At 40.9% G+C, this 16,033-nt stretch overlaps 1 protein-coding gene across 1 annotated transcript in view; it reads right to left on the bottom strand.

The window, feature by feature from the left end:
* Nucleotides 1-15,547, bottom strand: part of ADORA2B (adenosine A2b receptor) — a 45,825-nt gene extending 30,278 nt beyond the window's left edge. Inside the window, exon 1 of the mRNA XM_072138385.1 lies at nucleotides 14,693-15,547. Within this exon, the coding sequence (XP_071994486.1) occupies nucleotides 14,693-15,042 (350 nt within the window). The 5' untranslated portion in view covers nucleotides 15,043-15,547. The remainder of the gene's footprint in view (nucleotides 1-14,692) is intronic.
* Nucleotides 15,548-16,033: the final 486 nt, after the last annotated feature.

The raw sequence follows: 16,033 nt of genomic DNA, 5'->3' as shown, positions 1-16,033 counted from the left end.
GTCTTCATCGTGGTGCATGTGAGTATGGCCCGTGCGACCAATTTTTTTTTTAAAATGCGGCGGTTTTTCTGAATCCGTCGGGTTTTCGTTCGGCCACGCCCCCCCAATTTCCGTCGCGTGCATGCCAGCGCCGATGCGTCACAATCCGATCGCATGCGCCAAAATCCCGGGGCAATACAGGGAAAATCGGCGCAAAACTAAAAAAATTCGGGTAACACGTCGGGAAAACGTGAATCGGGCCCTTAGTAAATGACCCCCATTCAGTAAATGCCACTTATATGACAACCCCTTAAATGCATTATGAAGCTAAAGCAGGTTCCAGGAAGCAGGTCAGCGGAAGCCATGTGAGTGAATGGGGTACGGATGCAATGTTATTGCATCCATTCCTCGACCTCCGCTGAGTGTAGACTCAGGGAGATTCTCAGTGATGTTACAGTTCATATAGGGATGGTGGCGACAGTGGGGAAACACCCTGAACATTGTTAGCGGCCAATCTTTGGCTGCCGCCCATGATCACTCCTCCTCCCACTTTCACTATGGAGGGGGAGGCATTGCAGAGGTTCATTCACACAACAGTTAATGACACTTATTTTCTGTGGATTACAAAGCTGCGTAGGAGATGTAGTTCCGCTACGGAGTTTTCCTACTTTGTGTGTGTGTCAGATTTCCATCAATCACATACATTACAATGCTACTAGAAGATGCTATGGATTGTCCACCCTACATATATGCTGCATGTACAGATACCCTCAGTATTTCAGGCATGTTGTGCACAAAGCGCCAGTCTTAATACATCCGCCCCATTATATATTGCGCACTCATTCGTTTATTTGCGTTAATAAATATTTTATAATCTTCCAAAAAGCTTAAGGCACACAGTGAAATCTTTTTGTAAACCTATTTCTTTCCATGTGCTGAACCATTAACGACTAATAAGGATCATTTGTCCAAACCACTATTTAATATGCAGGCAATTAATGTCCCATCTCCCAGTGCCGGACCTGCAGTATCGATCAGTCTGTTCTCTGTGGGTTTCTTCATTACACACTGTGGTTATTAAACAGATCCTACAAATAACACAATAAACTATGCAAAGACGCCAGGTCTGCTGAGCTGTATGATTATTGGGTTATGTTACTACTGTATATTTGGTTAACAGTTGAATAGACTGGAGCGTAAGTCCAATTTTTTAAAGAACTATACAATCTAAATCCACCACAATGAAATAATAAAACATATAAGTAAACATAATTAGAAATTATTTTATGGGTTGCTTTTATATGCTTTTATATGCTACAATTTTTATGGAATGGTTTGGAGTTATGGGGGTTGCACATACTGTAAAAATACTAAATACGACACAAGGAGAACATGAATGGGGTCTTGTGAGGGGCAAAGAGGTATCAGGAGATTAGATCATAGATCTACTATAAAAATCCAGCATGATAAACCAGGAGCCCCTGGGCGACAGATCCTCAGGAGCCCCTGGGCAACAGATCCTCAGTGGGCCCCTTTGCAATAAACTCAGGTGGTGGAGTTGAAAATTCAGAAACTAAAACAGTAACCTGTTCCGTAAAATATTCCGTAGTCCCCTCATAGGCTGCTGGGGACTGAGATTGGGCCATGTGGGCCCCTCAACCCGCTCTGGGCCCCAGCGCTTGCCCAGGTATGCCGGTGCTGGCACTGGCCTGGCACTTACTGATAGATCCAGTGGTAATCTTCTTATATTTCTTATCAATGGATTCCTTCATTATAACATTAACTTTTAAAATTATGCTAATGATTTTAAAGCGCTCTGGGGTGTTATCAGAGCCCTACGTGCTACAGATTCACAGGCTGCTACACTGTGTAAGGAGAACTTCCCCCCTCCCAAAGTGTGTTGAAACTTACTGTGCTGTCTTGAGATTAAAGCAGGTGGAGGGATGGGGAAGGTGCTGTGCTAGCAGAGGCAGGTAGACAGTGAAACAACCTATGAAACCAGAGCACAGAGGAGCTCTGGTAAAACCACTATAGCCATGCAGGAAGGAGGCCACAGTCATAGATCCTATATCTAGGAGTAAGTGTCCATGCTTGATTTTGATGGTAGATTTCCTTTAAGGAGGAGACAGGTTCTATTCAGCCATGTAGTGGGTAACCATGACAGATGAATGATGCAGAGGAGTAGCAATGGGAGAAGTAGAGTAATTGGGCAGCTAAGTGGTGAGCGGACTGGATGCGAGAGGCCACTAAGAGGAATGTGGTAGTAGCCGATGTGGGAGATGACGAGATCACAAACTAACATTTTTGTAGACTCAAAGTTGAGGAATGTTTTTGAGTTGGAAGTAGCAGGAAGTGGAAAGGGCTTTGAAAATATTAAGTTTAAAACACATTGCAGGATTAAAGGTTACCCCGAGGCAGTTGATTTGTGTGACTGAAGAACATAAGGAGCTCTTAACTATGAAAGAAAAGTTCTGGTTTGGTGGCTTAAATGAGATTTATGGGTTTTAGAATGTGAGAGAAGATAAGGAACTGAAACCAAGTTTATTCGAAAACTGCAGAACTTTTCAATTACTTAGTAATTGTTAACCGTTGTTAAAACATTTAAGTTAATAGTTGAATCTTATTAAAAAACGTGACCATCAATATCTAGTCTTGGACAAAGCCTTGATAACCAACTGGTTATAAACTAATATATATTATATGAGTTAAATATAAAGATATAATGGGGCAGATTTACTTACCCGGTCCTGTCGTTAAACCCGTGGTGCGTTGTCCGACGAGGATTCGGGTCTGCCGCGATTCACTAACATTGTGCGCCCAAGTTCCTGCATCCGTCGCTTCTGCGCAAGGTCCACCAGCGAGACAATAGTAAATGTTAAATCCTGCACGTTGTCGGACGGCCCGCCCCCAGATTTCTGTTGCGTGCAAGCGGGCGCTGATGTGCGAAAATCTGATCACGTGCGCCAAAATCCCAGGGCAACTCGGTGCAAAAGGGAAATGGTTGGGAAACCCGATGAAAATGCGTCCGACGGACCCTTAGTAAATGAGCCCCAGTATGCAGTTACTATAGATGGAGCATATCGGAGCTTTCCACCCTTGGGTTACACACAGATTGGTCTCACATGTTATAACGTTCCCTTCTCTTACTTTGATTATACCAGTGGATCACCAAAAGATAAAATCTTATCTACTATGACACCACAGCAGACATGCAAGCCGAATGCCTCAAGACAGAAATAACGTAGAAATCCCCTTAGAAAGTAATGTGGTGCCAGTTAAGTCGATTTACCTATCATGACTCCATATTAAGCCGGCCACTGAGAATATAATCAGATAGTGTGGATGATAACATTACAACCTGCCCTTCCCTTACAGTATCACGGCTCAATCAGCTCAGTATACCAGAGATACTTACAAATACGTGGATATACATTACTGCCTAGTTTTATGGTTTCTGCCAGGCACCGCATGAGCCATCATCTGATAAGAAGGCAGTAATGTCATTACATTGCATATAATGTCACATAAACTCAGCGATAATCATAACCACTTTGGGGCATGGACCTTCCATCTGTTAAACCATAATCACAACTTATTGAACATCTGGGATCCAAAGCATATAAGAGTGCAGCCGTATTGGTAATTCCTTTAAAAAAGTGATTGTATTAGGATCATTTCCTTAATTGCACATCTGTAGGGAGTTACATATAACCTATAGCTACTAAATACAAGCTCCTGTTTAATATGCGTGTTTGTAGTCTACATATAGAGTTCATATAATAGCATGGAGACCGGCTGCATAGGAGCTGCAAACATTATAATCTGACGATCTTGAGATAAACCGACGGCCAATCCGACGGATTCAGAAAACACGCAGGATTTAACATATCAATTTGTGCTGCATCCAATGCACTCACATACACCTAGAGGAAGATGGTGAACTCCGGCGGACCTGATCAGGGAAGCGTCGCATGCAGGAAATCGGGAGCACGATCTTCATGAATCGCAGCAGATGGGCATTCTGGCGTACAACGCACCTCAGGGATCGCGCAGGGACCAGGTAAGTTAATGTGCCCCAATATACGGAGCTTCCTGATCTGTCCAGACAGGACCAATCAATCTAAGCTGGATGACTCATACACAGCAGTTGGGCGATGGTGCAGCAATTGAATACTTCTGCCTGTCAGGGACAACACAGTGATGACTCTTCTCTGCTTATGCTGGGCGGGACAAGGCTGAAGAAGGGGTAACAGGAGAGCACTGGGGCAGCCACAGGAGCGACAGAGCCTCATTATCATAATTTTAAGAAATTTTTCACCAAAACCACTTGACTCAGGGATTAAACAAGATATGTTTCTGCACCAGTGTAGCTACAGCTTTCTCAAGGTATGTTTGATTCATAATGCATAAAAGCAAATGGCAAATTTCCTTTAAAGAGAATCTGTCACCTGCAACCCTGCACAGTACTTTTTAGATGTCTTTATACATTTTCTACTCATATTCTTATGAAAGATACTTTAATTGATGTCTTCTGTTCCAGTCAAGTAGGTGGGGAGTTGCAGTATACAGTCGTGACAACTTGCCTCCTCACTGACACTGCTCACCAGGCTGGAGAGACTTCTACCACCAGGATCAGGGAATGGGAACCACGCACATATACATGCAGGTGTCTGGCAGGTCCGCTCTTCCTTTAGCTTCTAATGCCTTAAAACGGCATAAAAATTATGCAAATTATCCTGAAGGCTCCAGGCTCAATCAACAGCTATGGAGCCCAGAGCCCTTCAGACGTATTTGCATAATTTTTGAGTATTTTATTTGTAATAACAAGGACATAAGAGGCTAAAAGAACTGCCAGAGGGAGCACACACCAGTAGGTAAGTGTGTTGGGTTTACAATCCTTGATCCTAGATGTCCTTTAACATAATTTCTCATGTTCACTAGCTCTGATAGATATGAGGGTGCACAGCATGACACAAGTCCCCCTCTTATTATGTACAAGGTCACGAAAAAACCTCATAACGTGTGACAAGACTATAGATACAAAGGGCTAACAAGCCGCACAATCAATCACCCTCCACCGCAATCTCCTGAGAATCTACCCCAATTAGTGGCAGATGCTCCGCTTCCACAGACCTCAAAGCTGCAACAGATCTGTAACATTTCAATAAGAGCTGTAAAACTTTCACAGAACTGGATTTTCAGGAACATTTAAAAATAAAAATAGAATTGTCAACTAGCCATCAATAGCGATGCCTGTAACTAATATCCAGCAACTGTAGCTGTAAAAAACCTCAATGTATATACTAATAATAGAAGTCAATGGGATTATTGTTCTTTATTTGTTGTCCAGACAACAGGACTTTTTATTTCTAGGTGTGAGATCCCACAAGAGGGATAACATGGCGCAATGAGCAGCACTCACCACTCACAGTGTACATTTCACAACCGCTGATTCATACAAGTAGCTCGGCTTACGTGAAAGAATATTTCATAATAAATTACAGCACTGGCTTCAATGAATGTTACATCTAAAGCCAAGGCTTATTCATCTGCACCAATGTATCAGGGAACTTCCTGGGGCGCTTCCATTCAACTAAACCTATATATTTAGTGGGAGTTTTCTAATAACAGTATACACTAATAGCATTGAGATACCGAAAGATAACCAAATGTAAAATTCAAGAACTCATTGTAAAACTAAAGAAAATTCTTCTTCCAGAGGCTAATAAAATGATCAAATGCACCATTCTGGAACAACAGGCGATCCCCTTCTTAAAGGACATCTACTACCAGGATGAAGGATAGAAAACCAAGCACACTGACATACTGGTGTGTGCCCCCTCTGTCAGAATCTGCTCTTCTTTTTTAAGACAAACAAAAATTTTTCTTAAAAACAAGGGCATAAGAAGCTTAAAAGGAGAGCAGATTCTGCCAGAGGGGGCACACACCAGTATGTCAGTGTGCTTGGTTTACAATCCTTGATCTGGTGATAGATGTCCTTTAAGAACACCCAACTTATAGACAACCCATAGTTAGAAACTGACCTCTGGATGTTGGTAATTTACTGTACTTTAGCCCTAGGTTACAAAGATCAACTATAAGAATTATCAAAGGTGTCTGCAATTACTCTTTATCCTCAATCCTGGTTCTTATGACAACCCAACATTTTTTAAACCCAATTGTCACAGAGGCCAAAAAAGTTTTGGCTGGGGTTACAATGATAAAATATACAGTTCCTACTTACATACAAATTCAACTTAAGAACAAACCTAGGGAACCTATCTTGTACGTAACCCAGGGGTTGCCTGTACTACTACTTGTTACTGACGCCTATATGGTGTCTCATTACCCTGCAGGAAACACTAGGGCAATATTTTATGTTGTTTCTCAGGTCTAATTCTCTATTAGGTTCAGGCCACGTACAGCATAAAGACAAATCGCTCCACCTACCTGGAGACTAACCTGACACATGTTGTAGTGTACGGGATATCCATTGCTGTTATATGGTATGACAGCTCAACCCTATGCAATAACAGAGCCCATCCGTGATGTTTAGTGCAGACCCTCTTTTATAGCTGGGGTCGGGCGGCCCCTCTAGAAGATCATCTGGTGATCCTTATCTCTCACGAAATAGAAGGGGACCAGAGAACGACAACCAGGCTACTATGGTGTATGGTGGAGGTTGGGCCTTTAGAGTCATTTTATCTGCCAGACCCTTACACAATCATGTAATCTGTTACATAAAGATATCTTCTACCTGTGTAATGTTCATTAGAGCATCCAGATATCCCTCTAACATCTGCCATTTCATGGGTTGTTTCAGATTCTCTCTTTCACATCATGAACAGCAGACATTATCTCACTATACGTGACACATGTTAGCCCCAAGCAATGTCCAAATCAATTCAGAAATTGGATGATACTGTAGCCATCCCAGGGTCAACATCTACAAAGATTATGGATGTTCTCTACATGTTTGCTCCGGGTCTTCCGGTTTCCTCCCACACTCCAAAACATACTGGTAGGTTGATTAGATTGTGAGCCCCACGAGGACAGGGACTGATTTGGCAAATTCTGTACAGCGCTGTGTAATCTGTGTGCACTATATAAATAAAGAATTATTATTATCAGCCATAAGCTACTGCCTAGAGTTTATGGTTGTCATTCTACATTATATCATTATGCCAAGCAATACCTTAGGGATGGGCAGTCTGACATCTCGATACAGGGATGGACCTCTTCAAAACATCTTTTTGTACCAGCCGGCATCTGGAGCGGATTATTTTCTTTGGAAGTAAAGGCTCTATAATTAAGTTAAGCTTTTCTCAGTAAATTAACTACTAGACTGGACTCCTGTTACTTTGCACATCCTGAAATGCGTGTTACATAACTAACCGGAGTGCTGATAGTCATCTGGCACAGAGCAGACCAGGGCTTGACATTTACACATAGGAAATGCTCATCCTCTATTGAATTTATGAGCAGGGTCTTTCCAGCTGTACAACACATACATTAAAAATGCATATGGTACAATGACGGCAAATAAACAAAAGCACGCAATGGGGTGTATTACAGGGAGTGCTGCTGGGAGCATGGGAATCACTCATTATATGTATAACCCTACACATATTTAAACGGGTTTTCCAATGAACAAAAGTTAGGCCCTATCCACTGAGCACTGAGATACGAACAGATTGCGAAAACGAGAGGTCCGTCGTACCCAGTGTTGCTCCGTCAGAGTAATGGAGCACACTGCCACGCATGACCATTCTGCTCCCTTGACCATAATCTCTATGGGGATAGGGCCTAACATTTGTTCATGGGAAAAACTTTTTAAGCACCAAAGTAAACATAATGGGGGTCATTTACTAAGGGCCCGATTCGCGTTTTCCCGACGTGTTACCCGAATATTTCCGATTTGCGTTGATTGTACCTGATTTGCCCCGGGATTTTGGCGCACGCGATCGGATTGTGGCGCATCGGCGCTGGCATGCGCGCGACGGAAATCGGGGGACGTGGCCGAACGAAAACCCGACGTATTCGAAAAAAACACCGCATTTAAAAACCGAAAATGTGTCGCTTGGGAAGCGCTTACCTTCACCTGGTCCAGCTCGGTGTATTCCGGTGCGTTCAGATGATTTTCAGTGCAGCAGCGCCACCTGGTGGACGGTGGAGGAACTACCTTCATAAATCCCGTCCGGACCCGAATCCTGTGCAGAGAACGCGCCACTGGATCGCAAATGGGCCGGGTAAGTAAATGTGCCCTAATATTTTACTATTTTTTAGGTGGGACTAAAATACAAATGTGTTCTCTATTTAAGTTTCAGTCAGCGACGTCCCTGCGGGCTAAGGCCCTGACAACCAATACGTACCCGATAACTTTATAATACTATGTTAAAAGACTAAATTGCAAAATCACTGACGTGTATTTTCTCTCCTGCAATTATCACAAAATCCTGTTACTACTCCTCCCTCCTACAATATAATAATGGTGCTCTAAGTTTGAATTAAGTCTGACACCTGTTCCCCAATAATCTGAGCCAAGTATAAGCTGGAGATAGTCCTTTCTATCATTTTCCACAGAAGAAACTTGAGATGTATCAGCTGGGCATCATACAATGAGTCTGGTGTATTCATAAGCTTCTTAGGCAACAGTAGTAGCTCCAGATTACTCACTTACCCCCAAGGCTCTTCTCAAACCTTGGGAGTGGCATCATCGTAATATATATATATATATATATATATATATATATATATATATATATATGAATAACCTTTCCAGAAGACCATCCTTTTCAGACCTCTTTTCAGTGCAATTTTGTTTGCCTCATAGTGGTTGATTTTACTAGTTGACAAGAATAAGGGTCCAACCAATCACAGGAACAGGGATCATTGGTAGAGACACAACCAACACTCCTCCACTCCCCTAGTGCTCAGCCTAGTAGCCTGGGGCCCAAGCCTTCTAGGGTGCCCATGGCCATCCAAAACACCAACCAAATTTTATACTGAGAAGGACCTTCACTCATGAAATCCTATTATATCTGTTTATGCTCTCGATACAGATGTACAGAAGAGCCATTTCAGGACCTTTCAAGGTCTTCCAAAGGTCCTGAAAACACAGATTGAAGGAGGCAGAAGGGACACATCCTCCACACCCCAAGAAGCTTGATTCTAGTACCATATGTAGGAGGAAATTCCAGACTTGTAGGGGCTGTAATATTCTTATGGCCCAGGGCCCATGGAAGTCCTACTCTGCCTTTGCTAGTACTTTCTCTATGCCAGCGACATGAGCAGTTCAGTTTCTGCAAACAACTGTCCTATGGACAATTGTGCCATCGGTGGTGAGCGTCGCCCATGTGCCGATGACAATAGAAAATAACTGCCCAAGCCGCAAACTGAGGCAGAAATAGGACCTGCTCCATCTTCTGCGGGTGATTTGGACAAGTACATGGTTGCGGTGAAGCTCAGCTATAAGAAGGATACAATACAGTATAATGTGGCCAAGTGGAAGCCGTTAAAAAAGGGAAGTGTGCAGGAGGGCTTTGTCAAAATCACATTTGTTACAACTCAACCAAAATGACGACTCCAGAGTATTCAGCCATAGAAATCTCCAGAAACACAAATAGAAAATCACAAGAGACGACGCATTCTATTATATTTGCAAGAACAAACTGTTGTTGATTGGTATTAATTACCAAAAAAAAAAACACCTGCTATGATTTCCCTTGTATAATAAAAAGATATGGAGATAAACCGGTAACCACAATAAAACCACACTGCAAATATGTGTATGTAGTAATAAACACAATGAACTGACTCATATTAAACAATGGGAATGTACTAGTGACATCTGGGTGCACGGCCAAAGACAGGCTGAGATTTTCTTGTTGTGATTGACGTATCATAAAAGCATTTCTCAGGAAATAAAATATGACTACAACCAGCAGCCAAGTTACAGAGCAGGGCCATGGGGTATGTGTTATACTACATGTTGCCAGCAGCCAGACAAATGTAAATTTGTAACATGTTAGATACCAATTGTAATAAAGGAAGTAGCACAGCAATATGTAACAGACCCATAAAAATCATAATGGGTCTGAATGATTGTAGACGGTCAATAACTTTTCAAAAGTAATTGCGTAAATGACTAGCACAAGTAAAAACGTTTGATTTTCTCTCTAAAACATAGCCCTAAACCAAATTGCACAAATCAACTCTGTTGATTATCTGTATCAATTATCTGTATGTGTATCGAGAGTGTTTGTACCTCAGTTTCCACCTGTAAGTGTGTTGAAACTTATAGGCTATGCTTGTTTCAATAAAGATTCTGGGTAAGGAATATTCAAATAAGTTTTCCAAGTGAGATCTTTTAGAAGGAAGCTCTCTAAAAGGCACAAGAAGACTTGTGATTGAAGAAAAACACTCCCATCTGCGGACAGACACTGTTTCTGAGTTTTGCTCCTCGTCATTAAAGAGTTTGGTAAGGTAAGAGGCCATGGACACAGCCAGGAGGAGGAATGAGTCTCCTTGAGGAGACCCCTTTATAAACTATCATCTCTCCAATTAGCTACTCAAAGATAACAGCAATACAAGTCATGTTAAGTGTTATTCCTCAAGTACACACAAAGTACAGGTATTCAAAGAGTTAGGTACCATTTAAAGGGAGTGTACCTGGAATACTGGAATGCACCGCCACAGCACAGCTCCTCCCCTTTGCTCTAAGTAAATACAATAGCAAGCTTCTGGTTAGATACTACAGCAGCAGTGAGAGAACTAAGCAGTGTGAGGAGACCCCCTGAAATATAAATGCATTTTTCAAAGTCCTGCTGCTGCTGGTTACACAGATCTCCAGGGCTAATACCCAACACTGTTTAAAGCTTTCTATGGTAAAAACAGCTAGAAACTCCCTTTAAAAAATTTTATACAGATTTCCAAACTGAAAATTGATACATTAGTATAAGCTTGTATCACACACATTCAAACTAACCAGCAGAGAACCTCGTGAATCTGTGTTATTTTTACAAAATTTATGTGACCTGATAAATTAATTCTGCCTGGCATAAAACTTGTTTTTTGACAGTTCATATTCCATTTCCTAACTTTCCATTGTTGTATTCATCATTGCACAAAGCCTGCACTACATGTTACAATCCTCTTGGAAAATGTTTTCTAGAAACAAGCAGAAAACAAATGAAAGCAGGATTTAGTGAACAGTTGTCACGGCTTGAGAATCCAGGACACTACGGCTGGAAAAGTTATTAGTAACCAGGGGGTGGTGACATGAAAGAAAACATGTCAGATCTTAAAGGGGTTTTCCAGGTTGATTCTTAGGAATGGTCATCAACTTACAATCCTTGGAGGTCCCTGCACCCACTTGATATATAAATACTGAATACTCTCTTGTCTAGTGGTCAAGTCAGGTTACTACATCAGAAGTGAATTCAAGGGAACAGGAGTTGAGTTGCATTAACACATTTTGGCCACTACGCTGGGAATGGAGCTCTACTACTGTAACCACTGTTAGCTCTTTTCCAGAATCAGCAGCAAACATCTGATCAGTGATGGGTGTCAAACCCCCACAAATTTGATATTGATCTCGCTTTTCTCTATTCTTTCAATACTCCTCCCATCTTTTGGAGCCAGATCTTATAGAAAACTGGTGTAACTGGTTTATCAAAATTCAGTACTAGATGCTCCTGTTTGGCTCCTAGACATCACAACAACGACAGAAAGAAGAGCCTCGAGGCAGCTACTTTTAATTTTTCATGAACTCCATTAGAAATGAGGACTATAACTCTCATTCTCTAGGTGGTATTATGAACATTTATTTCTACAGTGCAATACTTTATTACTTTTATTTCTTTAGTGGACTTTAGGCTTATGGTTGATGATAACTTTTGCCGTCACACCCATCCCTTGGACAAAGATCACTAGGCATCGCTTCGTACATCACAGATCATTAATATAGTAAATGAACCATAACTGTGTACCAATGATGGGGGGGAAAAAATCATAATTTTAGCTGTTTAGCTGAGATCATTGCATTGGTTTTGTGGCAACGTGCAAGTCTTTGTGTAGCCCTGGTCTTACACGTAGCCCGGTTTTCCATAATCTGATTTAGAAAGTCAGGTTGTAAGTGATAATTGAATCCTTATGACCCAGATAACCCCATGTATTGTCCATGACTTCTGCAACAGATAGTAGATAGTTATCTCTGTGTGTAAATGCCAATCTGTCAGCTCAATAATTGTCTGGACAAACAGGTGACAGAGAGGACAGAGAGGTGATTGACGCCTATAGAGACAGCGCTGATCACATTACTATATTAGATGTATAGTGTATGGGCTCTTATGTAATGGTTACTCTGTGTCTGTTTACTCTTGGAGAATCTCTAGATTGTTAGTTATTGTTGATGGAGTTATCAGTGCAATCTCTGTCCCAGGCTAGGACACACTTATCACAGGATAGGAATGGATGTGGGTGTGTGTGCGCCTATTAAATACACAGATATACACCGTCAGGTAGGAATGCCACACCAATGCCGAACCAATAATCTCACTATTGTCTAGTCATAGTCATGTCTTTGGACAAGTGAACTGATGAATATGATACAACAAGCACAGTAACATACAGCATAAGGTGATCTAACAAAAATAAAATGTGGACTACATAATATTTAGATCCTTGCATTTAGCAGTAAAGAATTCAATAATCATTTTTTAGTTGATTTTAAGAGAAACCGATTGAATATTTTTACATAAAAACTCTGCAAAAAAACTTTAAGGGGCTTTTCAAAGTTATAGAAATGAAATAAAGTTGTGTTTATAAACTCGGTTAAACTTGCAGTAGGTGTGGCCCCAAGATCTGGTCATGCAAGTCAGAAACTAGGACTATGTTGCAATGAAAAGAATTTAAAGGATTCACCTCAATTTAAACTTAAAGGGATTTTCCAGCATAGACATAGCCTTTAATAGAAATTACTTACAGACGCCAATGGATGAATGAATGAATGTTTACAGCTTTCCCTTTCCAAGTCAAGCAAATAAAGTTAGGAAACCCCTATGAGTCAACCAATATATAAGGTCACATATGTATTACAAGACACGTTTGACTGCTGGGGCCCCATATTTAGGGTATGTTGTTCTCTTCTACCCCTATGCTTCCAGTCTGATCTGATTACTGTTACTTAGTAGACATCAGTTGATCTTTTATGGTTCAGCATTTCACATGTGGCAAATCTTGTCTTGATGTCAATTTCTGTAAAAAATCCTTGCAGAATGTGGCTAATAGAATTCCTTGTGCCGGAAGTATGGAACTGTGTTCCTACAGCAAAACTCTTGGCAGTAAATGTACCCCAAATGCAAACTAGATTCTCCCAAATAAAGTAATGAAATTCTTACTGAGGGATGGAGGGGGGCGCACATGTTTCCTGCTGCCTCTTTCCAAGTCTATAGGAACCGTTAAGAACATAGAGATAGGGAATCCCTTTAAGTCAAACCAATATTTAAGTTCATATCTGTATGACCAGACATGTCTGACTGCTGGGGGAACCACGTTGTTCTCTGTTTATGGCAATTAGAATGATAGATAGATAGATAGATAGATAGATAGATAGATAGATACTGCTGATAGAATACAAACTTGAGATATATTAGGTAGAAGATAGATACGATCGATATGAGATAAATGATTGATATATAGATAGATAGATACTGTAGATAGATTAGATAAACAGATACTTTAGTTATATTAGGTTGAATATATATAGATATAGAATAGATGGATACTGTATAGATAAGATAGATGAATACATATGAAATAGATAGATATGAGAGAGAAAGATACTGTAGATAGATAGATACTGTAGATAGATTAGATAAATAGACTATTTACATGTATTAGGTCGAAGATAGATAGATAGAAAGAAAGAAATATATAGGATAGATAGATAGATAGATAGATATTAGAGATAGATAGATGGATAGATAGATAGAAAGAAATATATGGGATAGATAGCTTGATAGATAGATAGCTTGATAGATATTATAGATAGATAGATAGATAGATAAATACTGTATAGATAATATAGATACATACATATGAAATAGATATGGGACAGATAGTATAGATAGTGATAGTATAGATAGATACTGTAGATATATACTGTAGATAGATTTAGATAAATATATACTTTACATATATTAGATAGAATATAGTTAGATAGATACGGGATAGATGGATACTGTATAGATAAGATAGATAGATACATATAAAATAGATATGAGATAGATATATAGATATGGGACATATGGGATAGATGCTGTAGATAGATTAGGTAGAAGATAGATATGAGATAGATAGATAGATAGATAGATAGATAGATAGATAGATAGATAGATAGATAGATAGATAGAGTAGTAATATGATAGATGTCTGAACTAGATAGATGGATAGATTTTGCCATCAGCACAGGTTTGTCTAAAACCTACAGAATGTCCTACATATAAAAGACTGTTTCCACTTCTGTCATATTTGGTTTATGATATATTTTGAATTTGCAGAGATAATGGACATATCATAATGTGTTGTGCAGTTCATTTCCTGATTATACAATTTTAATGAATGGTTTCCCCATTTTAAATTATTCAAATGTTCATAGTGTGCAAAATCAGACACTCATCTCCTCCCCGCATCCCAGCAATGTGTCTCTTACCTGAGAGGGATCTTGATAGCCAGGTACCTGTCTATAGCCACAGCTAGCAGGCTGAATATGGAGCTTTGGGTCAGCACCAGTACAAAACAGGCAAAGAACAAGCAACTATGGAAATCAGTCTTTAAGCCAATGCTGATAGTAATGGCAAAGGGGATGGCAAGCAGACCCACTGCTATATCAGCCACTGCCAGGGACACCAGGAAATAGTTGGTGGCATTTTTCAGAGTGCTGTTAATGGCCACTGCCCAGCAGACCAACACATTCCCCACAATGGACAGTACAGCAATGGTCACCTCCACAGCTATGTAAGCTGGATTTATGCTCATTTCATCTACTGGTTCATAACACATAAGGAGACAGCTTCAGGCATCTGTGGCTGGCAATGAAGGAGATTCAACTCCTACCCTGTAACTTCTTGTAGGAAATGGACAGTCAGCTGCAGCAGGAATGTGGCTTATAAGTCCTGGGGTAATGGCTGTGCCCACCTGTCACTTCTTGTCCCCAGAGGAATCCTTCATAATGTCACTTGTGATCCCTTCACATGGCCAAACCCATATGGGACCCTGGCTGTTAGCACCATGTCATATCAAGGGATCCAGGCTTCTTCTCATGTCTCAGGAGCCCCACTACTACTAGATAGCAGTGGTGATCAGCTGTGCGCCCTCATGCCAGCATGTGCCCTCAGTGGCACAGAGCTGCCCATACATCACAGCATCAGGGGACAAAAACTTTTGCAGGATCCCAGCAGCTTCTTCCAGTAATCCACAATGGGATGATGTGCAGCTTGTAGTAGTTGTCAGTAGTTGTAGTAGTAGCAGCTCCTCCACTGCTCCTCTGCTCACACTGCCTGCACTTATACACTGTACCGGCAGCTGAGCTTAGGAAACGCGTCAGCTGCTGCAGCACCTCCTCCTGCACTATAGGACCTCCTATAGGAGGCAGCAGGCCAGGCTGTCTGCATGCCCACCCACTACTCACACATTACTCCACAGCATGCTATACATCCAGCTTACTATGCAGCTGCTTGTTATCCTATTCACACAAGATGTTTTCTTAAAAATAAATCGTATCTTAATAAAAGAGATTAAAAAACATTTACAAACAGAAGAAATGGGCATCACAGCAGGCACTATACAGTGTGATTCAAAGGTTTAAGTGAAGCTGAGTTACTGATTTTACACTCAGAGGCTCAATTATACTTATTCTGGATCAGTTTCTCGGCAGTTTCAATTGGCATTAAATAGGGCTCTTTACTGAACTAAATCTAAACTGATTGTTTATATAGGGTTAATGACTTTGGACAACATCAGGCGGATGCCCTACATGATGTTCAGCCTGATC

The sequence above is a fragment of the Engystomops pustulosus genome, chromosome 2 (genome assembly GCF_040894005.1).
Source record: "Engystomops pustulosus chromosome 2, aEngPut4.maternal, whole genome shotgun sequence".
Classification (NCBI taxonomy): domain Eukaryota; kingdom Metazoa; phylum Chordata; class Amphibia; order Anura; family Leptodactylidae; genus Engystomops; species Engystomops pustulosus.
The sequence above is the reverse complement of the archived record's forward strand: the minus strand, read 5'-3'. Positions and strand labels throughout refer to the sequence as shown.